This window comes from Rhinolophus sinicus, linkage group LG09 (assembly GCF_036562045.2).
Source record: "Rhinolophus sinicus isolate RSC01 linkage group LG09, ASM3656204v1, whole genome shotgun sequence".
Taxonomy (NCBI): domain Eukaryota; kingdom Metazoa; phylum Chordata; class Mammalia; order Chiroptera; family Rhinolophidae; genus Rhinolophus; species Rhinolophus sinicus.
This window is the reverse complement of record NC_133758.1, coordinates 14,340,237-14,367,152: the sequence shown is the minus strand read 5'-3', so window position 1 is coordinate 14,367,152 and position 26,916 is coordinate 14,340,237. Positions and strand designations below refer to the sequence as shown.

Sequence of the window (26,916 nt, the reverse complement as noted above, 5' to 3'; positions counted from 1 at the left end):
TGCTTGAGAATGGTCTTTTTTCCTTTTACATTTAAATAGGCTAGACATTTGCTTTGTTTTTACCTTTAATTTGTTTTCACACAGCAAGCAAAGGTAACCATCAACTCAGAATTAATTAGTGGAATCAAAATTAATGAGGTTTTACTGTATTGGGCCATTTCTACTCTAGGCCAGTTTTCTTCACACGAGTTGGACTAGCATTTTCTTGAAAGAAGAAAAATTAGATTTATTTTAATCCATATTTAAAAAGCAGAGAACCATCTTTTCTTGTGAGTTAAGTACCTCTAATAACTATGCTTTCTTGGGCTTAGTAATATTGATTTTTTTTTTGTTTTCAGTCTTGATTATTTTGGCTATTTCCAGACTTGCTCATTACAGTAAAGCTATAGTTAACTCTTCAGATGCTTATTTTCATTTACATGGACAATCTATCATTTTTATTTTGGACCTTTTTATTGTGGATGGACCATGTCATTTGCCAATTTTCATCACTGAACTGTATGAAAGAGTAACAGAGTTATTCTTTAAAACATTGATGTAAATATATGTGTTAGAGAAAATGTGGAAACGAAAGTTAGAATTTTTGGAATTGTAATTCTGTTTTCCCTTTAGAAAATTACATCCTATAATCTACTTTTTAAAGCAGGTCCTATGGCATTATTTAATATTTGGTGTGTTGTTGTTTTTTAACTAATAGAGCGATAACATGATGTAGAGCTTTTAAATCTTTTTATGAGGATAGATTACATTTTCTTGAGTTTTTAAAATTGTCCACCTGCATATAAATGGGGAGAGTGAAAGTTCTGACAGTGAAGTTCTCATGAGGAGTTGATGCCGAAGGTCAAGTTTGTTTGCCTTTTTTGTTTGTTTGCTTAATGTCTGCGGTCCTTTCTCTACTAAGCTATACTCAGTACTAGATATCTGGCAGAGAGAGGATGTGTAACTCAGTGGTTGTCGCTAGTTTTCCATCATCTTAGATGTTGAGATCTACCAATAGATCATAATTTGAAGAACGCTGAACATAGTAAAAAATATTGGTAAAAGTTCACTTTTCTTTTTTTAATTTTAAAGAAAAAACAAACTTCACCCTGACCTGTGCCTCATTTTCTCTACTCTTTCTTTGAAAAAGAATGACAAGAGTGTATATGAACATTAATGAAATGACTGTGGACTTGGGGACTAGCAAGTAGGCTGGTTAGGTGAGTGGCATTAACTAAGGATCAGCTCATTTCAAAGAAGATTTGGAAAGCTGGTATGTCGAAGTAGCAGAGTCCAGAGTAGTGACACAGGTATTGTAAGCACTGTGGCACATCAGTGCTTGATTAAAAGACATGAATAGATGAAAAGTAATGCTGTTTAGGAATTATTCTTTTTTTAGTTTTCAATTACTGTTGACATACAATAGTTTCAGATGTATAACGTAGTGATTAGACATTTGTATAACTTATGAAGTGATCACCCCAATAATTGCAGAACCCATCTGACACCATACACAGTTATTATATTACTGATTAAAGGAATTACTCTTTTTAGTTAATTATACACAAAGAAAAAGATCACTCTTAGATTTATTTTCTCAGATGAGAGAAATACATAAAATGACCATTTTTAGGCAGATTGATATTGCAAAATAGGAAATAATAGTTAGCCATTAATATAGCAAATTTTTTGTAAGTTGAATGATGGATATATTTGATAAATACAAAGTCAACACTAATGGTAATCCGTAAAAATGCAGAACCATTTAATCCATTGTATTAAAATATTTTCAGTTACAATGTATGTCTGGTGAAACTCAAATATTTTGCATAGTGTGAAATAACTGAAAATAAAGGCATATATTTTTATGGTATGTATTTTTACCCTATTTTATTCTAATGTTGCATATATTTAAATGAATTTTTTGTAGTTTGCCACTTTCTTTTGATTTATTGCTTAATTACAAAGCTAAGTTTCGCATGCCATAAGTCAATTACCCCCTAGTCTTTAATATCTCTTTTTAAAGAAAGAAATCATGTTTTATGTTTCAATCAAATGCCTAGGAGGGAACATGAAATCAGTAAGCTTAACCAATGCTTGGTTTAAGAAACTTCTATATGATGTTTTCATAAAGGTTTTTAACATATTTCTGAACTTAGTTCTAACTTTTAAAGTTAGTAAATACCTGCTATGTTTATTATAGTGTTTAAATCATTTACAGAACAAAAAGTACAGAATAAAAGAATAAAACACCTGAATTTAAGAACAGAGTAAATAGTTAAATTGTAATTTGTTTTATTAATGCTCTGCTTCGTTCAAAAACTGTATAAAAAATAAACATTATTCATTAAGGTAAAAGTAAAGCTAAATCATGGAGGAAAAATGAGAGAAGAAAGTAGACAAGACCACTGAGACTATGTCCAAGACTATTTTCTGTTATGAACAGAAAATTCAGTCCTGAGTTTGTTAGTAGCCAAAGCATGAAAGGAACCAATTAGAGCAGCTTTCCCCAAAGTGTGTTCCTCAAAAACTAGGTCTTATAAGATTACCGTGGGCATAAATGAACAGATGAGTGATGCTTTCTCCCCCTTGTAGAGATGATTATATTCACCTCAGCATGTTAAATGTTCTTGGAAGTTCGGGTAAAAACCACAACTGTAACTTTTGCTTCCCTTGCACATTTGGCCACGATCCTTTTTCATCTGATACCTGTCAACATTTCCCATTCAGTGATACGTACTCATACGGATCAGTGAGATACTGTTCTTTAGCTAAGAACAGTCTGTTTGCTTAAGCACACACAGCCCAGCAGAGTGCTGTTGGAGAGGTTTCCCCTTAGATCCCATAGGAGGGATAGTGTATATGAGCGCAGCGGGCCTCATCCTCAGCGAATTGCCACAGTTTATACCGTGTTTCCCCGAAAATAAGACCTAGTGGACCATCTGCTCTAATGCATCTTTTGGAGCAAAAATTAATATAAGACCCTGTCTTATATATATTATATAACATATAATATATAATATTATATGTGTATTATATGTTATATGCAATATAACATATAATATATATTATATTATTTTATGTTATATTATACCCGGTCTTATATTAAAATAAGTCCGGGTCTTATATTAATTTTTGCTCCAAAAGACGCATTAGAGTTAATGGTCTGGCTAGGCCTTATTTTCGGGGAAACAGTACAATCATGAGTTTCAGATGGTTGTTTTCCCGTGGTTTCACCGTAGTATGAACTGAAAGCATAATCTAGTAGGTCACTAAAAAGTTTTAAATTGCCTGTACATTGTCTCAAAAATTTAAAGACTTTAATTTTTTAATTTTCTAGGTCATGGGTTGTGTTCTCCGTTGCTAGTGAAAATCTTTACCGTCTTTGATTATATTTCACTTGCTCTAAAAAGGAATTGAAGGGCAGAAACTAGACCTGAGCAGGAAACGCACAGCAGAATGTTTAATTGGACTATTGTGTGTTAGTAGAGATGGGGCACCTGCTGACATTGTAGACGGAAGCTGTGAAGCTCATCTACAGATAATACAAAATATCTGTGGCTCCTCAGAAGTGATTGTGGCAGAGGGACCAACAGGGTATTGTTTTTGAGCAAAGGAGCAGGAAGGAGCATGGGTCTAAATGACAGTCACAAACAGAAAGAAGCACTAGAGAGAGCAGCTCTAGCAGCTAACAAAGGGTAGTTCATACTGTGGAATGAGAACACGTAATAACGGATCAATTTTTTTCCAGCTTTGCCTGCTCATGTATAGCAATCATTTTAGTCAGGCCATCTTCATATTTGAACAGCATATTTTCCAAAGCATCTTTCCCACCTTTAATGCAGGATTAATTTAGTTGTTGTTGGTGGTGGTGGTGGTAGTGGTGTGTGTGTGTGTTGTGATGATTGAACTGGGTGTTTTATGTACAATATAAAGGAACAAGTTTTCCAACACAACCTAATATTGCAGTTGGTTTTCAGGAATAGTGAATGTATAATTACTTTTGGTTTGTTATTGAGGATAGGGTCCATTTCATTCTGAATTTAATCTAAATATAATTAAGGCTTATTCTTCTTTTCAGGCAAGAGTGCAGCACTGCGTCTGCTCTGTAGCCAGTGACCACTCAGTAGGACTTCTAAGTTTGCGAGAGAAAAAATGCATTATGCTGGCATCTCGTCATCTTTTCCCGATTCAAGTGATCAAGTGGAGGCCTTCTGATGATTACCTGGTCGTGGGATGTTCAGATGGCTCTGTGTACGTCTGGCAAATGGATACTGGTAAGAACAAGTGTTAAGAGAGAGACTCGAAAATTAAATGGGTACATTTGATTTCCTAGAAATTAAAAATCTTTTATACGAGGATGAGGAAAAATGCCCTGGAATGTAACAAGGTTGCTACGTTTATTTTTTAAATTTTTTTAAATTAAATTTTTTGGGGTGACAATGGTTAGTAAAATTACATAGGTTTCAGGTGTACAATTCTGTAATACATCATCTATATATTGCATTATGTGTTCACCACCCAGAGTCAGTTCTCCTTCTATTACCATGTATTTGACCCCCTTTACCCTATTCTATTATTTCTATTATATCATCCCCCAGACTCCCTTACTCTGGTAACAACTAAGTTGTTGTCTGTGTCTATGAGTTTTTGTTCCTTTGTTTGTCTTGTTCTTTGTTGTTTTCAGTTTTATATCCCACATATGAGTAACGTCATGTGGTTCTCGACTTTTTCTGTCTGACTTATTTCGCTTAGCACGATAATCTCAAGATCATCCATGTTGGCTATGTTTAGTTTTGATCATTGCTTTTTCTAAGTGTTCTCATTATCGTCAAAGAAAAACTTAAATGCCCTCTTATCTGTTGTGCTACTATACTACATACTTGTAGTTGGCCGAATCTTTAAGAATGTAATTGAAGACAATATGCGTGTTAGGACAGACATACAGATAACAGACCGAAAAAAAAAAATCAGTGATCAACATGAAGAAACCATTTTTGTCTCAGATTCAGAAACTGTGGGAAAAGGTAAAATCCTCTTTTATTTAAACAGCAGTAAAGCAATACGGGACAGTTAATTATAGGAGGTGATTGAAATGAAAGTTTTTAGTTCTAGAGAGAACTAAAATTTAAAGTTTCCAGTTTCAAAAATTATATGTGTAAGGGCATAATATTGAACAAGTAATGCTTACCTTAAATGTACAGGCAATGATTTGTAATGTTAAACATGGAATCTCATGATTTTCCCTGGGAAGTCTTTAAGCATATAACTAAATGTGCTCATTAGTTTAGGCTTTTAAAAACACATTTTAGTCTACTTTTATGATCTTAAGTAATCATGTGCCAGTGATTAAATTTTTGTTTACATTTCTAGTATTACTATATGATATTTTTACTAAGTGGTTTCCCTGTTCTCCATCTTTTGTTTATTTGGGGGCGGGGGTTATTTGTTTTAAATAGTCCTTTTAGAAATTAGAGTATGTACACATTTCTGCCTGCACTGTGGTGCCATAGGGAGTTCTAAGTGTTTTTTGGAACAAGTACTCTTCAGTGATCCTATCTTTTAGAGTCCTCGTTTTAACTGCTAGTCCAAAGGCTGTCGGACAAGATGAAGCGTTCTTGGAGAGTGTCAGGCTTCTTTGCCTTTGCATCGTTCCTTTGTTCTTCCTGTCTGATTGTGTAAGAGATTCATGCCTTTTGTCAAATTTTAAAAGCACAAAAGTATTAGAGAAGATGACCTTCAATCACACTGCTCAGTGGTAAATGTTAACATGTTGACATATTTTTTTCTAGTCTTATTTCCCTGAGTTTTTAAAACCACAATTGCTGTCATACTACATCTGCAATTTTGTACATGTAAAAATTTTACTTCTGTGCTTTTTGTTAAATCCTGTCTGCTGTGCAGCACATTTCTGGTTTGCTAGTTTGGTCCATCCCACAAACTAACTATACAGAGTTTGATCTGGGCTCTTCAGTGAAACTGCTTGGTTTGAATTTAGAATTGACCACTGGCGCCACGGCTAGCACTGTAATCTATAGCAAGTCACTGGATTTTTGTCCCTCAATTTTATCTGTAAAATGACGACAATAATCCTGTTTTATAATGTTGCTGGGAGAATCAAATGAGATACTATTTACCTGGTATGTAGTAGACATAATGTGAGTGTGTATATGTGTATGTTTGTATACATGTAAGTTTCTCTGTGTGTGTGTACATGCATGTTATTAAAGAGACATGCTGCTTAAATTATTACTTAGTTGAACTTGGGAATATGACCTTATGTATATTTAGAAATATTTTCTTTGGGAATTAGTATTAAAGATAGTTCTTACAGCAATAACGACATTCATAAGACACTTTTAAAATACTCTAAATATTAAATTAACAATTTTTCTATCTCAAATGCAAATGTATCATAAACTGTTTTAGGACTTTAAAAAATGAAATAAATATGATAGAAGAAAATAGTATAATTTTCCTGAGTTTTTCAGATATGTACTTAAATAATACTATTTGAATATTTCAAATCCTTTAAATTTCATAATTTTTACAAATGCAAAATTACTGAAAGACAAAGTTATTTTTACAGTAATTTCACAAAGTTACTTTTACAATAATTTCCGTAGAAGGAAATGACAAATAGCCCCTATCTATAGGTATACTGGAGGATCTTGTTCTTACAACTGGTGTAGTATAATTAAGCCCATTTTAGATTAAACAATATATAATATTGAAAATTCACAATTCTGACCTTCAGGAGGATTTCTGGTAAACAGTCAGTCAATATGACAGTCTGAAGTCGAAAAAAGAATAGAGAAGCAGAATTTATTTTGGATTTCAACCATAATAGGAAGTGTCTATTCTTTTTTCCTTCTTGCTGTTCAGGCTTCGGCTAGTGATATAAAGGTCCCTGGGGAGTCAGTAAAGCACATCCTGACGGTATTGACATTATTTATTTATTAAATTTATTTATTTATTAAATAAATAAAAAATGAAGCTAAATAAATCACATTCGGCCAAGGTTTGATGGATGAAGTGTACTTAAACTCTGAGGAGATACTTTCTCCCTCTTCTTAGTGTTTTGGGAATGTATTTTTACAAATGAAGCCATATTACGCTAAAACTACTCATGTATATTGTATAATTTTCTGTGTTTGGTGTTGAATTGTACTGATGCTTGTAAACACTTAAAAATGCCTTTTCTTTATACTTCTATGCAGCATTTTCTTTTGTTTTACCCTTCAAATGGGTAGTTGTATCTTCATTACTAATTTCCTAATGAAATAAGTTTAAAGCTAGTTACATAAAGTTTAATTAGAGAGACAGAGGTCCAGAATCTTTATATATATTATATATTATATATTATATAATATGTATTATACATATAATATAATATATAATATATATTACATATATACACTATGTATATATATATACACTATATATATACACTAATTACTATTGCTATATATATTACTATTGCTATATATATTACTATATATACACTAATTACTATTGCTATATAATTACTATTGCTATATATATATATATAGCAATAGTAATTAGTGGTGACGTAGAGCCACATTTCTGGATATTTAGAAAATCAGTCAAACAAGTAGCAGGTCCGCCACTTATGAACTTACTGAAGGTGGGCCACTGACCTAGATGGTGACTGCTCCTACCTGCAGCTCTTGATGTGATCAGCTCTCTCGTTCATCACATTGGGTGTTCCCAATAAGCATGTGTTGTCTTTGCCACAGGCCCTTGACAAGGTCAAATGCTGTCTGTTTGGGAAATAATGGCATGCTTTAAGTAATGACTGATGTTACAAGACGTTCTTCTTCATCATTACTAAGCCTTAACAACATTCTCATCTGCCCATTTTTATCATCTTTACTACATAACAAAAGTGATTCTCACATCATATACCTATTCCTATAGGGACAGTTATTAGGTGTTCTTGTACAAATGCAAACACCAAGAGTGCTTGCCAAATATTATTAGAAACTAGTGTCTGAAGTCTTGTCAATTTACTTTGTTCTGTTATCTTTTTTCTTTTTATTTATTCTCTGTCCCTCCAGGTTTTGGAAAATCTTCCTGGTTTTGCATTTACTTCATGAATATGCATTTGTTCATTTTAAAAACTTTATTATCTAATAGCATATAGCAGAGAATGATGAATTAATGTATACTTATGTCTATTAAAAATGTATTAAAAAGCATGGATAACCAATAACATAAAAAATAATACTTTTCTAAAATCTTGGTAAAACCAAGTATAATCAGAGAGTTTCTTTTTTCCCATTGGATGATTCACTCTGGAATTTTGAAGGAAAACATTGTTAGAGTGGAAATATGACTGTTTTTACTACCTTCCCCCCTGTGAACCCTCTGTGCAATTAGTTACTAAATCCTACTCATTAGGTACCCCTGCCCTCCCTTTTTTCTTTGCAGTGTATCATTCTACCTTAGCTGAGGTGTGAAAAAAATATAGCCCTATCTTTAGTAGTATCTCTGTCTTCTATTTCTACCTTCTAATCCATCCTGTACTCTGCTGGCAAGTTAATCTTAGGATTCATGCCACTGTCTTAATGAGAAAAAAAACATGCTTTTTGTTGATATAGCCTTTAAAACAAGGTCCTCTACACTGTGGTACTCTCCTACCTTTGGCTTTATCTTTTACTATTCTTTTATGCAGACTTTGCTCTTTGTAAAGAATAATTGTAGTCAAGAATAATTGGGTCACTTTCTACCACTTGTCTTTTGTATCATCTGTATTGTTGCTCATGACTTTTACTCAGTTGGAACATTTTTCTTTCTATTTTCATATTTATTTAGTCTATCATCTTTTAAGGAAATATGAATAATAAAACAAAATCTTACATATTTACCCACGTACTTACCATTTCTGTTGCCCTTAATTGCTTGTGTAGATCCAAATGTCCGTCTGGAGTGATTTTTCTGTTGCCTAATATTTAATATTTCTTGTAGTGAAGCTCCGTGAGTAATGAATTTTTTCAGCTTCTGAATGTTTGAAAAATTCTTTATTTCACCTTTATTTTTAGGATTTTTTTTTCCTGGGTATAGAATTCTAGGTTGCCAGTTTCTTTCTTTCTTTTTTTTTTTCATTTATACTCCACTGTCTTGTTTGCATTATTTCCAGTAAGAAATCTGTTGTCATGCTTATTTTTTTCCTTTATATATGCTGTGTCTTTTTTTTTCTAACTGCTTTAAAATTTATCTCTTTATTATTGGTTTTGAGAAATTATGGTTTTCTTCATATGTCTTGTGCTTAGGGTTTGTTGCACTTCTTGGATCTGTGAGTATATACTTTTCAACAAATGTGTATATCGTTGGCCATTATTTATTCAAATATATTTTTGATCCTCCCTTCTCGTTCCTCTCTTTGGAAACGCCACTTATCTGACCATTAGGCTACTTGAAATGACCCACTGCTCAGGATTGTCTCTTATTTTATAATTATTTCTCTCTGTGTTTCATTTTATATAGTTTCTATTCTGTTTCTTACTTGGGGGAGGTCAGTCTTTTGGTCTTTTCATGCCTTCAGCTGATGGGTTGAGGCCTGTCCACATTATGGAGGGCAATCTGCTTTATTCTAAGTCCACCAATTTAAGTATAATCTCATCTAAAACACCTTCCCAGAAACATTCAGAATAATGTTTGAGCCAAGTTGACACATAAAAGTAAACATCACATGCACTTCATTTTGTTGTTTTTGTAACAACTTCCCAGTATTCATTTTAGTAGATATATCATGATTCATTAAACCTGTTTACTAATGATATATGTTTACTTTCTTCAATTTTTAAAATTTACAAATAAGACAATCAGTAAATATGTGTATCTGTATACTTGTATATCTGTACCTATATGCACATACACAGACTTATGAATATAGTTACTGTTAGTATATATGTAAATTTATATTTGTATATGGTTTGTTTACTTAATATAAATCTTAGAATGAAAATTCCTGTGTTAAAGAAAATGTGAATTTTAAATTTAATAGAATTTGTCAAGAAAAGAGTTGCTAATTTTTACTCATACTGAAAGTATTTTACCAATTTCCTCATACCCTTAATAATGGTGAATATCTGTCATGGTAAGACATAAATGATATTCATTGTTGCTCCAGTTTGGATTTCTTTATAGTGAGGTGGATGTCTTTTCATATGATTACTACCTATTCGTATGTCTTAATTTCTCGTATCCTTTGAACATGTTGGCTTATTTTTTCTTATAGATTTGTTAGAACTTTGCATTTTAAAACTGTTAACTCTGTCTCCACTTAATCCACAGGGAGTTATTGAGTGATTCCTATACGCATTGTTCAGTGTGCCAGGGATACAACAGGGAACAAAACACCTAAAACTCTCTAACTCTTAAGTAGTTTACATTCTGGGTGGGGAGAGGCAGGTCAAAAACAACAAACAAAGTCTTTAAATACATATGTATATACATATACATATATTTATATATATGTATATGTATAGATGATTAGTGCTATTGGTAAAATAAAGCAGAAAAGGGTGATAATGGTACTGGGGGAGGGGATGTTGAAATCGTTGATAAAGTAGCTAGGGAACAACTTATGGAAAAGGTAACATGGAACAACTTACGGAGAACATTAGGGTAAAGGAATGAGCAGAGGTGTTGAAGGAGGTGATGGAGCCCACACGATCAAGGAGCGTGACTTCTGGGCAGAATGAACACTAGGTGCAAGGGTCCTCAGGGGGCAGTACACAATTCATGTTTGAGGTCATCAATAAGACAGTTGTGGCTGGAGTGGAGTAATCCAGGGGAGAGTGATAGGATATAAAGTCAGAAACATAATTGGAGGCCAGATCCTGGAAAGTCTTGTAAGCCTTTGGCTGTTACTCCGATTGATACAGAAAACCATTGAAGGGCTTTAAGTTTAAATGGGTTGAGAATAAGAAGGTAATTCAAGGGTGGTGATTAGCTTCTATGTTATTGCCCCTAGGCAATAAAGGATGGTGGGTTATTAGACCAGAGTAGCAACAGTGGAACTGGTGAGAAGTGGTTGAATTCTGGGTATATTCTGAAGGTACAGCCAACAGGATTTGCTAGTAGTTGGCTGAGGGGAATAAGAGAATGAGATAGGTCAAAGATGACTCCCAAGATTTTAATCATTAGCAAGTTGAAGGATGGAATTCATTTTTGGAGACTGAGAACTGAGAAAACAGTGGGAAGAGTAGATTGTGAGAAGATCAAGAATTCATTTTTGCTATATTGAGTTGAGTTGAATATTAGACATTCAAGTAGAGAAGTTGATAAGTAAATTGTATGTATGAGTTTGGAGTGCAAGGTGGGGAGTCAGGGTGGGTGATGTACATTTGGGAATTTTTTTAACATATACAAGCTATGACACATAGAAGATATAAAGTCATGACACTGGATGTGTCAACAATGGAATGCAGGTAGGTAATGATTGGGATACTCTAGGGTTTAGATTTATTTCTGTGATGTGTAGAAACCAGCAAAGGAGACCGAGATGGAACTGCCAAGGAAAAGAAGAAAATGAAGAAAGCCAAAGGAAAAAAGTGCTTTGAGGAGTAGAGAGGAAGATCCAGTTGCTGATAGTAAATGATAGTAAAATGAGGACAGAGAATCATTAGATTTAACAACATGGAGAGAGTAGGTTCTGTGCACGTTTAGGGGTGAAATATGATTTGAGTAAGTTCAAAGGAAAAATGGGAGGAGAAAAACTTGGAGATAGCAGATATAGACAACTCTTTGGAGGATATTTATAAAAAATGGGGTACTGACTAGAGAGAGAATGTGTCAGCTGTGCTGTGTTTAAACAGGTGAAATAATTGCATGTTCCTGTGCTGATGGGAATGATCCAGTAGGTAGGGAAAGCTGATGAAGACAAAGGGGAGAATTGCTGAAATGATGTCCTTAGGCAGACAAGAGAGGGATGGGATTTAAGTTACAAGAGTGTTAGGTAGGAGCCTGGATAGTTCATTCATAATTAAAGGGTAATGTGAGTGGAAATGTGGTGGTGGGAGCTGGCGGAACTTCTTTTCTAATTGCTTCTTTTTAGATGAAATAGGAAACAAGACTTTTCACTCAGGTAAGGGCAGGAAATGGAATGTTGGAGATTGGAAGAAAGAAAAGGTATGGAGTAATTAACCACGAGAGTAGGAAAGTGAAAGTTCTGTGGAAATGTGGCCACTACAAAGGGTCCACTTGAGATCAATGGTCATGACTTTCAAGTGGCGCTGTCAGCATGTTTGTTCTTCATGTCCGTTTTCATGGTGCAGGTGCAGAGCTGGTGGAGAGTTGCATTCAACCAGGGTTAGAGTTTGCTTGGCTAGTACGAGGAAGTGAGATGAGGGCAAAGCTGTGGGTATAAGGATGGACAATGGAATTTTAATTTAGTAGGGAGGGACATGAGGACATCAGGTAGGTGAGAGACAGTGCCAGGGTGACAGGTTTATGAATTGTTGGAGTCAGTGCTGAACAATCAGTTATTGGAGTTGGAGGGAGTGTAAGTGAAGAGTGGGAGTTGATGTCAGAGAGTGGAATAGTTAGAATTGGGATCATGTTGGGATTTCAGTCATTGGTAATAAGGTTAGAATGTGACCATTGGCTGTGATCAAGGAAAGGACATAATTTATTGGAGTAGAGGAATTCAAAGAAGGCAGAATTCATATGTGCCGGTGATTTTCAAACCTTTTGAACTTTTAAATACCATTAAAGTACTTTTGCTTTGCCTTCCAAAATATACTTGTCAACACTCAATGAATTGATTAGTAAAAGACTGATTTGTGTTAATACTGAAATCACCAAGAATCTTTCCAGGAGTACTCTTACAAAGAGGACAGTGACTCACGAGTTAAAGTCTTTAAGGAACGAGGAGCAAACTTTAATGGCATGTATATAACCAACAATGGGAAGAAAATATGTGTTTGGATGTTTGGGCACTAGCTCAAAAACACAGTAAATTTTTTGTATTTTGTTGACATTTAAATTTCTGGTGTTTTCTATGGTTATTTTTCACCATTGACTATCTTTAAAAAGACTCTGGAAGAATGCCTGACAAATCAAAATAAACTCTATTATTATTATAATCTCCAAAACATTAAATACACATCCTCACAATGAGACCCTTATCTACCTGATGCAATGCTAGGTACTGTACCAAACAAAGTATACCGCAAGGCTTTCTGCTTTATAGTAAGGAGTTTGCGTCCTTAGGCAAGAAATGCATATATGGACGTTAATAGAAAGGATGGCCAAATGAAGAAGCTTTGAAGTGGCTACAAGTTGATGTAGCAGTCATTTTCACAAACACACAGGAAAACATTTGATTGGGTGTTAAGTATAAGAGTCAAGAAATTTGCAGATTGAATGAGAAGTTATTTTTCCTGTTTTATGGGCATTTCCTAGAGAAAGAAAAGCTTCAGGAGTTATTCAAGTAGAAAAAAACTGGAAAAATCGCAAAGCTTAGTTTTTTTGTTTGTTTAATATTGATACACAGCACAGAGGATTTGAAATCATGGAAATTGATGTTTATAATAGAGTAATGGTGTGGAGTGATCAAGGAGACCATCTTAGAAGTAGAAAGAACATGGAAAAGCCTGGGAGGGGTGAAGTCATTCAATTCTTGCCTCTTGACTTTGGTGGGAAGTTGCGTAAGTGCCTTACCGGGGAGGAAATGATTAAGGTAATGTTATGTGGAAGATCGTTAGAGGAAGGAAGTACAAGGACATGTTTCTGGGAGGCACCGTAAAAACATGTTTCTGCATAAAAAATGTCCCTGCATTTTCCTTTCTTAAAAAACGACTTAAAACCTGCTTGTGTGTGGCATTTGTGACTGTGTCTTCCAGGTGCCCTGGACCGCTGTGTGATGGGCATCACGGCCGTGGAGATCCTGAATGCGTGTGATGAAGCGGTTCCGGCCGTGGTGGATTCCCTCAGTCACCCAGCAGTCAACCTAAAACAGGCCATGACCAGACGTAGTCTTGCTGCTCTGAAAAATATGGCCCATCATAAGCTGCAGACCCTTGCAACTAACCTCTTGGCTTCTGAGGCCTCTGACAAAGTAAGTTTTGTATGTGGGCTCATGTGTGTAGTCCCCATCTTGCTTCATGTAATCGCATAGCTTTGGCATGTCTTAGGGAATCATCTTGGGAGATGACACTGGTGAAAAAGCTGATTTTTATTTAGGTGTAGCCAACATAGTTTTAGAGTATTTCAAGTATTCGGCATTTTGAAAAAGTAAATTATTCTTACCATTAAAAATATTTTAACATGATTCTTACCGAACTAAGTGGCTTCAGTTTCTGAAATTAGAGCAGATGTTTTGTATGTCATGTCTTCCTGACTTTCTGAGTCTTCCTATTGCAAGATGGCGGAGCACTAGCTATTACCTCCAGGAGAAAAACATAATAATTTAGGTACACAGCTAAATGTTTATAATTGTGGCTTAGCTCTTGTTTTAAAAGGACGTTCTGATTTTAATAAAGTTAGGCCATTATAAGGATTGAGGAAGATATTTGACACAATATCATGGAGTTGCACAAGTGCCGGCATTTTTCTTTGAGACCCAAGTTCAGTGACACGTTCCTTTACTGACACTTAAAATCGAGGCATCAGTTACTTCTTTAGTTAACAGAAGATTATCCTATTACAAGAAGAACAAAGAATCCCAATTGTTTCATTGGTTACTTGTCTTTAGTTTTGTACGGGCTAGCCGGTATTTGGTTTGTGGTATTTGTTTTCTGTGGTATTAGAACCAGTTTGTCTCTGGTAATGGATAAATGAAACAGAGTCAATCCCAGTGGTTCATCTGAGTCAGTACTTAAAATTTGTAGTTCTAAGTATTTATTAAAATTACTAATGGGTAACAGAAATACTTGTATTTTCATTCTCTCTTATTCCTGATTCCTATTTTTTTAATGTTTTAACTTGAGAATAAATAGCGAAGAGGCTGAAACATTCATCTACAAACATTTGCGCATGAATTAGTGAGTGCTAATGACCGGGAAAGACTACAGGAAAGACTACAGCTCCAATGACTGTGGCCTCTAGTAATTGGCAGCAATATTTGATCATTCTGTCTTTTCCACAGATACTGGCTGTGTTGTACTGTATGTTTCTTAAATTAGAATTGTGAAATCCTCCTGCACTTTTTTCGTGCTTTCAGTCCCATGCTCTAAAGTTGGAATAGAAATCACAACTTAAATGCATTCTCCATGCCTATAATTTTTTTCAAGATCCCATAGCTGTCCTGAGGAATTTAGTGTTTATAGCACATTGTCTCACGTTCTATATAATTTTAATTTTGAGTGAATTTCAAAAACAATGTATTCAAGGGCAACCATGTATGTATGCTATGTAATTTCCAAATATATTCTTTTTTTGTTGGTATCCCCGCGAAGTACAAATTTGGAAAAATAATTATATAAATGGAAAATTAAAGAAAAATAAGTAGTACGGTAACATTTATGAATGGCTTTTGTAAGTGGTCACAGTCCATTATGTGATTTTTTACAATCTTGTTTGTCCCTATTCTTAATAGCGCATTTTATAGAGCAATTAGTGATAAAAGCCCCAGATATCAGAGACACTACACTTATGTATTGTAAAATATACTGCTTGTGAACGTCCTCAGTCTTGTAGCAGTGGTAATTGTTGCCTGGCCTACAAGGAAAACAATTATAGAAGGGGGTGGGGGAGGCTTAGGAAGCTGAGGCTGCAGGAAGGTAATCACTTTATGAAAAATGTATGTTGGCTGGACCATTAGGGATTTCTGTAACTATTTTCTCATGTTGAATTTGAGGCTCCTTCTGAGGGGAATTTTTAAAGAGCTGTCCTCTGGATGGTTTTCTAACCTCAGGAGAAATAAAACCCACCCAAAGTTTAAAAAAAACAAAAAAACAACTAAGAGCCTCTCAGTGCAGGAGTTACTAGGATATTGAAACTAATTTATTTCATCAGTCTCTCAATAGGAAGGGAAATCTCATGGAAATACTCTATAGAACTATCCTGCTTTGTCCTTGTTGGGATAGTATTAGCCATTGCGCTGTTTGGAAGTCACAAATATTTTATTTTGCTAATTATGTGGTTTTTTTTATGCCAGACATATACAGCTTTGCAAACAAAGATGGAGCATTTACTCTCCTATAAATTGTTTTCTTTCACTGGAAGATCAAGAGGATATTAAATAAAATTACTCTTTATTACTGTATTGAATCTTTGCAAGACGTGTGTGTTCAAACCCCTGTGTATTTCTCTTAGGCCATGTATCTTTTCCCCCCTTTTCTTGTAATAACTTACGTACTTATCTCATTCTTGCCGCTGAAATCCAGTCTTCTTGCAGACAGGGATCATGACTGACTTACCGTTGTGTTTCTCCCATGACACCTAGTAGCAGCTGTGCAATAAATACGCGTCAAATTGGATGACGTTTACCAAAAAGTGTTGCCAGCTTCTGGTTCCGCCTCTTTGCCCATGTCGTCCCCATGCCCTCATAGTTGGTTGTCTTGACACTCAGATCTGTCTCTGTTCATGAGCATGCGATATGAAACATGTATTAATAACTTTTGCCCTCTGTTCAGTTTTGCTTTCTCCTCTTTGGTTTTGGTAATCAAGGTTGTCCAGGCAATCCCTCCCATCTCTGTATTTTCAGTGTTACATCACATCCTGGAGTTATGGCCACTGTATCCTCTCCTTGACTCCCGTTCCTTGTGCCTCTAGACCAGGGTCGCTCAACCTCAGCACTACATCGACATTTGGGGCTGGATAGCTCTTTGTTGTGGGCAGCTGTCCTGTATGTGCTAGAACACTGAGAAGCATTTCTTTACCCACTACATGCCGGTAGTTTGAGTGCTCCTCCCGAGTTGTGACAGTCAAAAGTGTTTGCAGATGTTGCCAAATGCCCCTCCAGCCCCACCTCCCTGCCCTGGGGTGGGGAATGCCTCTGGTTTAAAACCACTGCTTTGGAGAAAAAAGGTTAAGAAATGGTAGGGATCCTATGTTTTCTATCCTACCTTTCTTTTTCCCTCCCCATTCTTGCTTCTTTAACTCCTCTCCTTTTTGAGGATAGTGAATCCCTTCCGGCCCTTATCTCCTCTGTCCCCAGTGGCAGAATTAGCTCTCTTCGCATTCCCTTTCTGCTGACACCTTCCTGTTCAGACCTTTCCTGAAACACTTCATTTTGTATGGGGTATTTCCTTTTTTCTTTAATGTCTGTCTTCCCTATTAGATTTTGAGCTTCCTGAGGACAAGAGGTGAGTTATTCATCTTTTTATTTCCAGTGCTTAATGTTGTATGTGAAGCATAGTGAGGACCCGAGAAATGTAGTGTAAAGTTAGTTTAGATTTGTAAAGAGGTGTAGATTGGATCATATTGTGTAATTCACTTGAGTGTGAAGTTGAGGACTCAGTGGGTAGCAACACACTATTCAATAGTCTTAAAAGGAGATTTTTGTTTGTTTCAGAAACAGTTTGCCTTGTCTGACATTTGTATGCAGGACACTTACAAATATCGATGTGGGAAGTGAATTGTGAGGCTACTAGAATGATACGCTGAGAGGTAATGGGGACTGGAATAGAATTAGGCCATGGACATGTAGGAGAGGGGATGGCTTGTAAGCTATTGTGGAGGTTGAATAAATAGGACTTCACAAATGAGCAAGGGAAGAGTGAAGGCACACAAGATGAGTTCAGAGATCCTAGCCTGGTTGAAGGGAGAATGGTGGGGCTTGCTGTTAACAGAAATGAAGAACTCCTGGGATGCGCTTTGAGGCTGACTATAACAGGAGACATTTGCCTCTTCTCTGTGGTGTTGGGAGATGGGGTGTGTGCAGGGGGAGCGAAAAACCTCTGAGAAAGAAGTGGGATTTTTTTTTCCTTAAATAAATGCTGGAGTGCAGAGCGTGAACTGGACGGCAGTTCACATTTTGGGATGCCTGCTATTATTAGACTATTCCAGATGTGCTGTCTTCCTTAATTCTCACTGCATATAGATGACTTAGTTATTACGGTCTTCACATTTGCTCACGATGAACCTAAAAGACGGTTAGGACAGGGACTGGCAAACATTTTCTGTAAAGGGCTTGATAATGACCATTTTAGGCATTGTGGACCACTCAGTGTGGCACAGTGATTCATCTCTGCCTTTGTAGTGTGAAAGCAGCCACAGACAGAATGCAAATGCATGAGTTTCCAGTAAAACTTGATTTACAAAAGTAGGCTGTGGGCTAGATTTAGTCACTGGGTCATAGTTTGCTGACCCCTGCCTCAGGAGATGCCATTATTAATATCTTGGTTGTGGGTACAGTGCCCACGTTGTGTAGGTTTTGGTTCAGTTTTGAGAAGCTGTGCAAAGGAGTGGTTAAGAGCCTGGATTCTGGTGACGGGCCTCTCTGTGTACATCTCTACACTTGCTGCCTGTGGGTGACCTTGGGCAAGTAACCTCCAATGGCCTAAATCACACATTTAATTGAAAATAAATCTTTGTAAAGGAAGCAAAGGTCAACAGTTGATCAGATAAATGAAACAACATTAAGACTTGGGGAAGAAAAAAGAGTGTTTTCAGTTAGTGATTGGGAAAGTCATTGGTGATCATTAAGAGAGATGCTTTGGTTGAGTTAATTGAGCCAGAACTCAGGGTATGAAGAGCTACCGTGTTTCCCCACAAATGAATGTAGCCGGACAATCAGCTCTCATATTAATTTGTATTAATTTTTGCTCCAAAAGACGCATCAGAGCTGATTGTCTGGCTACGTCTTATTTGCGGGGAAACACGGTAAAAATGAGTAGAAGATAAAGTAGAGACAGAGCCTGAGGAAGAAGTATGCTTTTGGAGAAAAAAAGAATAGTTGGCTTCAGTGGCTTCAGGGTTAAGAGCAGACTTTATAGAGAAGGTCCAAGAAGACAGATTAACGTATATTATATATAAGTTAATATACATGTTTTATATATAATGTATAGAGAGGTTGTTTTGCTATTTCTATATAAACATGTTAAGTAGAAAATCTGCACTGTCACTTAATGCGCACACAACCACACACACACAAAGTAGGTAATATTACTACCATTCGAATTTTACAGATGAAAGAACCAAATTTAAAAAGTTAAAAAAAAAAAGAGAGCAGACTTTATAGTTTGTTTAGTTGCTTACTGACACTTTTGTTGGTAGAGGGGTCGTTGGTGGAGCCATGTGGGGGAATGTGGTGTTGGGAAAAGACTTGGAGAATTCACCCTTACCAGACATTGCTTCCTAAGAATCGGGAATGATGGAAGATAGGGAGATAAATATGACCAAGTTATGTGCAGTGGGATAGGAGAAAAGTAGGCTGTGGTATCTGTTAAAAGGAAGGAAGGGGTTTTAATTCTGTGAAGTTAGAGTCATGTTTTTTTTTTAATCCCCCGTAACACCCAGCATAAGTAGTGTACTGGATTAAGAGTTAGAAAATTTGTAAAATATAAATAGTAAGTCGTAGATAGCATGTGGTGGTATTTGATAAATATACACAAATGAATTTTTTAAGAAGATGCCCTGAGCATATCAGGTGATCTTTTTGACACGTTTTCTCATAAAGCATTTGCCACAGACCTTGGTTCTTGGTAAGGAGATCTTGGGGGATGCCTTGAGCCAGTGGGATTTTACTCGTGACGCTGGACAGCCCTGACTGCCATGCCGTTCATTGCTTAGGTCTCGTGCGTGCTTTCTGTTTGGCACCTTTACATCTTAGCACGATCATAGCAATCAGAGTCACCCTATTTATATTGAAAAACCACCAGGTTGAAGATATTGAAAAACGACCAGGATGATTTATTTTTTTACCTTACATTTCTCTTTATGTTGTCTAGTTAGTCAAAAGCCTGAACACATGAATGGGTTATATTTGCAAAGGTCAGTAGTTTTGTATTCCATGTAACTAGGTGAGAGAATGGAATTCAGAAGTCAAACATAACCCACTGAGAACATACTCTGTGTTTTTTGCTTACAAAATTCACTCTGTAAAAAAAAATTTATACTGATTGAATTGATTTTCCGATTCATTGTGAAAAGGGAACTGACAGGAACAAGCCAGATAACGTCCTACCCAGGATGCTGGGCCTTGTGTGATGAACTCTTTTTGGCCTTAGAAAAATTCTTATGACACATATGACCTTTGAAGAATCAATTAAACTTGCTTAGCATTCTACCCCAAACTTGAATGAATTTTAATAGAAAATATGATTATGTTGATGGTATATTGATGATGTATTTATAAGTACATATATATAAATTCAGTTTTCGCTTGTTCTAAATGGTTATGATGGTAAAAATTTTGTATTATGTTACTTGTTGTCTAGTCTTTACTAAATAAACTTAGGAAGCCTTAGCTAAGCTGTCCAGCATTAAGAAAACAAAGGAATAGATGTCTCTGGCCATAGGAAGAGAATAAACTTTTATGGAGTGCCCGCCTATGTGACAGGTGATTCCCTTTAACGGAGGATAATAATTAGAAACCACATCTGGATTCTGTGTGCCCTCATTGCTCCTGGTGTGACATTACATCTGGGCCTCTCAGTAGACAGAGCTAGATAATCTGTATATGTGAATGTACATAAACACATACACAGACACATACATCTTTAAGTGTTTCTCTATCTTCCTAAATGTATTAAGTACCATGAGTTAACACCATTACCTCCAATTCTAAGCAAACACCACAGTGTAGCCTCGCCTCTGGCATATTGTAACTGCAACCGTGAGAAACCTTACTCCCAATTTTTTCAATGTACTTATTTATTTGCTTAAATTACCCCTTTATGTAAACAATTTTCTACCCCCTTGACCCACCCCCCACCCCCAACCTCTTTTGAGGTGAGCCAACCAAAAGCTTGCTTCCTACAAAGGGAAAAAGCTTCATTTCTTTTTGATTTCAAACATTTTTCTTCTTCCCACCTTCTGCTTCTCTGAAGGGATTATTGGTTGTATTTTCTCACTCTTGTGTTTCTTTCAGTTTAGGCTTCATTGCTAAAATGATGTTTTCTCTTATTACTAATATTTTCTTGAGTTCAGTTATTTCACTTCTATTTTACTTATTCTCATTTATGTTTTTCTTTCATGCTGAGTATCATTGAAAAAAATGTTCGTTAGCTTGTTTTGAAATAGTACATTCATTTTGATCTGATTTGTGACCAGGTCTGGTTTTTTTTTTAGTTTTGTTTTTCTGGTTCTTATGCTCATTTTGCTTATCATAATTTGACCTCAATACTTTCTGTTGCTCACTCTTTTGTGAAATGACTTTTCCTGGATATTTTGAATAGCTTTTCTAGCTTCACAGAGCTTCCTCTTTCGTTGTCTCACGTGGTGCAAAAATATGGTAGCTTGCTTTCTAATATTTCTTGGACCTGTTCCTGTCCCTCCTTTTTCTTTTTGAATTACCTGTCAATTTTGATTACATTTGTAGCAGTTTATGCTTATTGGGGTGGGGTGGGGGCCTCTCCCAGAAGGGAGCCCTGAGGCATCAGTGTTGCAAGTGCTCTGGGACAGTTTCGTGCCTGCCCCTTCAGACCTTTCTGTGGTGAGCCCTTGTGTTCACGCGCTATTGAGGTGGGTGAAACCCCTCCCAGGTTCAAATTGACCCCTTGTTTTTTCTGATAAGTATTGGTTAGCAATCTTAGGATTTTCCTGTCCGATCTGTCAGATTCCTCCTTGCGTCCCTTTCCTTCCTCCTACAGAGATACCCAATACCAGGTTTTCTCATCCAATTGAATTTGGGGATCTGTGGATATAGTTTGTCACCTAGTTTTGTTGCCAGTGATCTTGGTGGGTGTGGTTATGCCATCTAGTTGCTCTGTCTCATTTTATGTGGAGATTTGGGAAAATCCTTAACTATGCTGCCTTTGCTGCCGCCATCTTCCAGTAATTCCTTTAAGTGTTTGTATTCTTGATGTTAAGTGTAAAATTCGGTGAAATGAATTAGTTAAGGAGAAATAGTATTAAACATTCATTTTCTTTATATTAATTGTGTATTACTTGAACTAGATGAAGCACATCTGTGAATATGTATTTTTTTCTCTTTTCTGGATTGCACTGGTAAAATACCAGTGTGGGTTTGAATGTAAAGGACACATACTTTCTGTTTATGTGAGAAGATCCTTAACCTACTGGCAGGTGACAGGTTGCCCACAGTCTGTCAGTCTGGGTTTGAATTTTCATCATGTATTACCCCACCTCCTGCCCTCACCCAGTAATCTCCTAACATCGTGGTTATTGAGAGTGACTTTAAACGCTCCAGTGAGCAGTCAGTGACTTTTATTTTTTGCCACTGCTTCCCTCTCTATTGTTTATCAATTGGTAGAAACTTAAAATTGCCGTAAAAGCTTCTAGAATGAAAATTTTAGAATTTCATGTGATGCTTTTGGTAAAGAGATTCCTTAAGGAGTAGTCTTAAAAAGTTTTGTTTTTTGTTTTTGGAACCATAAATGCAAAAAGATTTAAAGTAATCGATTAGACACAGGTATATAGGTAAGGTAATGTGATCAATTTCTGAACATATATTATTACGTTGGAAGCTATTATCACAACCACAAGTAAATACAGGGCATTCCATGAAGTCCAGCTGGCCTGTCTCCCTCTTCCCTTCCTATTTCTCTCTCTTTCTCCATCTTTTCCTCCCTTCCACAATCCATCCATCATGTTAAACCCATCTCTGTAAAAATGGTTCACTTTCCTTTAACATATTTATGTTCTAATTCTGTTGTTCTCTCTTATTCTTTCTTTATATTTACCTTACTTTCAGAGTATTTTTCCCACACATAGGAAAGTACACTATAGGTTGAGAGTGCATGTGCTCCTATGTGTGTATGTGTGTATGTGTGTACGCACACACATCATATGTGGATATTTCATAAGGTTTGGGACGCATGCTCTGCATATTTCCAACTCAAGTTAACTTTCCATCAATTCTTGGTTCAGATTGAGGAAAATGACTTTTAGTTTACTATGAACACAATTATTCCATTAAGGAATAAAGTTAAACTCTCAAAATAACTGCATATTTAATTCATATTTACTAAATTTGTTGATTACAGGGTTTTGGTTCTCTTACCTTTTTAAGGGAATTGGACATGACTGGATTTATCATGGTCCTTGCATAACCATCAAATAATGACACGTCCAAGGGAACACCTCTTCCTGAAACTTAACACACTGCATGGTTCTAGTGCCTTACTGGCCCTGTGCCTTGCACATGATAAGTAGTTAATGGATTTATAAATGGAATTCACAGTTCGTATAAACATAATTCTGAATCAAGAAAAAGTGGCCTTGTTCTAAGATGGTTTTAAATTCAGAACAGTTTCGTTTTTCTTTGGAAATACATTAACACACCACACTATCTGACAAGAAATTTGGATTGGTGTGCAATGTATGTGAGATACAGCAAAGGAGAAATTTATTTCACCGTCTTACATAATAAATCAAATGGCAGACTGCTGAGAGAATAGGAACACTAGATAGATTTACCCGGTGACCTTCTCAGCAGCCAGATCTTTCTAGCGCTTGTGTATGATACTTTATATTTAACTCTTATTTGAGAACTTGAAGGTATTGTGAAGTAAATTTGATAGAAGTATAAAGATCTGTGGCTAAATACTAATATGTTAGTACTTTGGGTAAGAAATAATTTATTCTAATGTGTTTGAACAATACACTCTATTAGACCATATAAAAGATTTTCAAACTTCTTGACTTTTATAAGCCTTTGTTAGAAAATAATTGAATCAGTCTAGTTCAGTAAACATTTATTGACTACTAAGTACTGTGTTAAGCCCTAGAAAGCCGAAATGAATAAGATGTGATATTTAATCTCAGGAAATATAAACAGGTAAATACTATGCAATATAGTCAGTGAGATGGCTGAGAAACGCCGAATGTATTGCAGAAACCTGGCCTGAGCTGAGGTCATCAGGACTGGCTGTTTGGAGAAGGGGACATTAAAGAATGAGTAGAATATAGTCACATGATGAATGGAGATGGGTTGCAGTGTATTCTGGGAGGAGTGGATGGCAGATGCAGAGGAAACTGTGAAACACCATGTGTGTTCAGTATTTGCTGGAGTATCAGCTGAGGGGAGAGGGGAAGTGGTGGGAAAAGAGGCTAGTTCATGTATACACTGTGAAGGTGCTTAAACTTGATGTTTTATCTCAGTGGCTTTCAACTTTTAAAAAATGAACATTAGAATACTTCCCTCAAAAAGAATTTTTTGTGAAAGCCAGTATGTGTAACAGATACAAGGGAATATAGAGAAGAGTTTAAATTCAAGAATTGTTTGTGAATGATATTTGGCTGGACCTTATGAATGAGGTACAGGTGGTAAGGATGGTTGACTTCGGGTTTTCTGATTGGCTCTATCAAGTGTGATATTGAATTTGTACTGTTGGTACAAATAAAACACCCCGAACTAAATGGTGAAACTAGTAGGAACTTAGAATTTCAAAGCAGGAATAGCAGCAATTGGAAACCAGCCCTGTGTTACAACACGTGGATATTAAAACATTGTTTTATGGGAAATTCATAGGTTCATACTCAGTAGAATCTTTGTGTCCTTGTTCTGCATCTCATGATAGTGTGACATCTAAATAGAATGCTGAAAGTCTAGAAAACTGTAGTCATGCTAACTTGAAATTATAAGTAGCAAAATACAAAAATATCACCTGGAACGTAATTAGCACATGTAACCTTAGTGACTCACTTTATGAGGAAGCGGCCTTATGTTTAACATTGGCATTTGCTCTCTGACTTTGAATCCTTTTATATCTGTAAGGAGGCCTCTTGTCCACTAAGGGCTGCAGACCGTAAGTTGAAAATCACTGACCGATGTGGATGGTGAAATGTCCTAGATGGCAAAACAAGACTGTGAGCCAGTGACAATGATTTTGAGGTTTTAGAAGTTTTCAAATATGAAACTCGTAAGATGATTTCTATGACACGGTATTGCAGACCCTAAAATTAACCTTGGATGGAAATACAGCAATCTGACAGTCACCTCAGGGCGGCAGTTTATTGCATTGTCCAAGGATAGGAAATATATTTGGTTGTGGTCGGAGCTCCATACAGGGCTCCTCAGTAGCCTAGAATAGGCAAAGAAGATCCAAAGGTAATTAATGTCTTCCACGCATCTCTCTTTGTAGTTTGTGTGAAGATAGCTATTTTTCTTAGTCCCAGTCATATTGCAATCACACCTAGAGTTTCAGTCTGCCTCGGTGGAAGTGTTATTTTCTCCGGGGAGTGGGTGGATATACAGGAAGCGGTAGAAAAAAGAAAGGCAAAGACAAAAGCAGGGGATTTATCAGCATAAATCAGGATTTTAGTTCTGCAGGTGAAATGTAACTTGGTTCCCCAGCTGAGCCAGGAACGCCCTTCTCTTCCCTACGTCACCCTAACTCCCGCTCATCTCCTGAGCCTCAGTTCTATGACCACTGTCTCTGCAAAGACTCCCCGGTTTCCGGGTAGTGCCGCCAAGTCTAGTAGAGTCACTTGCATCTTCTCTGATCCTATGGTCCTTGGCTTATGTTTCTGTCCCAGTGCTCACTCTCTTGTACCAATGTGTGGAAGCGAGGAGATGTCTTTGTTTACATGTGTATTTCTCTGTATCAGGGTTTCTTAACTTCAGCACTACTGGATAATTCTTTGTTCTAGGGGCATCCTGTGCATTGTAGTGTGTTTAGCGGCGTCCCTGGCCTCTACCCACTAGACGCCAGTAGCACCTCCTCCCACTTGTGACTAACAAGGGGGTCTCCAGACTTTGCCAAATGTCCCTTGGAGCTGGGGGAACCATCACCCCTGGCTTAGCACCGCTGTTCCGTCAGACTAAGGGCTCCTCAAAGGACCATTCAGTGTGGCTCCTTGTTGTTTCCGGTGCCCAGCACCATGTGTTCATTGAGTCACTGAGTGACCCAGTCTTTGAGGGCTCACTCACCTCCCCACTGCCCATCTCCATGAATCTCTGCAGAACTAACGCTGAGAACTTCTCGATGTGTAGAATTAAATGTCAGGCAGATTCAGTAGGACCATGGCTTCCTCCCGTGTCCTAATCAGGGACCAACCTACGTGACCCGTGGGACCGATTGACTCACCTCTTAGCTTCCGTTACTTTGTAGCTCTAAAGTGGGGGTAATAAGGTTGTAATGAAGTTAAATGAGTAAATGTTTGAAAACATTTATCACACAGGTATTTAACACACATTAGTTTAATACTCTTGATTGACTGATTCATTCATTCAGCACGCGTTGAGAAGTACTCTATGCCCCAAGCTGGCACAGTCAGGGAATGCGTTAATCACGCCCACACCCAGCACGCCGAGTGCTGAGGAGCCCCAGGTCTGATGGGGGAGACACGGGTGCAGTTCAGTGTGGTGGGCTTTAACTTCAGGTATGAACTGAATGCGAGAGAGCCCGGGCGGAGGAGATGAACGGGCCTGAAAAGTTATGGGGAAGGCTTTTGAGAGTCATTTGCATAGAAGAAAGAAAAGTTCATGAAGAAAAGTAGGGAAGACTATCCCAATCAAAGGTAACAGTATGTGCAGGTGGCGGGGGAGGTGGTGAGTGGGCATCATGAGACTAGTGAGAAGTGGGCCGAGGCCGGCAGTGATGGGAGAAGAGGGTGAAAAGCAGGTTAGAACCTACTGGAGTGTAAATATTTCTGAAATGAAGAGATTGCTCGCCCCAGTGACCCGGGGTAGAGTAGAGCAGTTTTCTTTTCTCCTTTTCATTTTGTCATTGTTAGTCTTACCCTTTTTCTTACCAAGTTGGCTTCCAAGAATCTCATCTCGTTTCCATTCATTCACAGTGTATTAGGATTTTGGTATAACCAGGAGGGCATGTTACAGTAGGACGCCTTTTTTATTTCTCTTTCCAATTTCATTCCTTCAGTTGGTTTAAACTA

At 36.8% G+C, this 26,916-nt stretch overlaps 1 protein-coding gene across 4 annotated transcripts in view; it reads left to right on the top strand.

The window, feature by feature from the left end:
* WDR7 (WD repeat domain 7) overlaps nucleotides 1-26,916 on the top strand; it is a 301,747-nt gene that overhangs the window by 47,322 nt on the left and 227,509 nt on the right. For all 4 annotated transcript variants that reach the window (XM_019722246.2, XM_019722262.2, XM_074339915.1 and 1 more), the window contains exons 13-14: nucleotides 4,061-4,256; nucleotides 13,854-14,068. In XM_019722246.2, coding sequence (XP_019577805.2) covers nucleotides 4,061-4,256; nucleotides 13,854-14,068 — 411 coding nt within the window. The remainder of the gene's footprint in view (nucleotides 1-4,060; nucleotides 4,257-13,853; nucleotides 14,069-26,916) is intronic.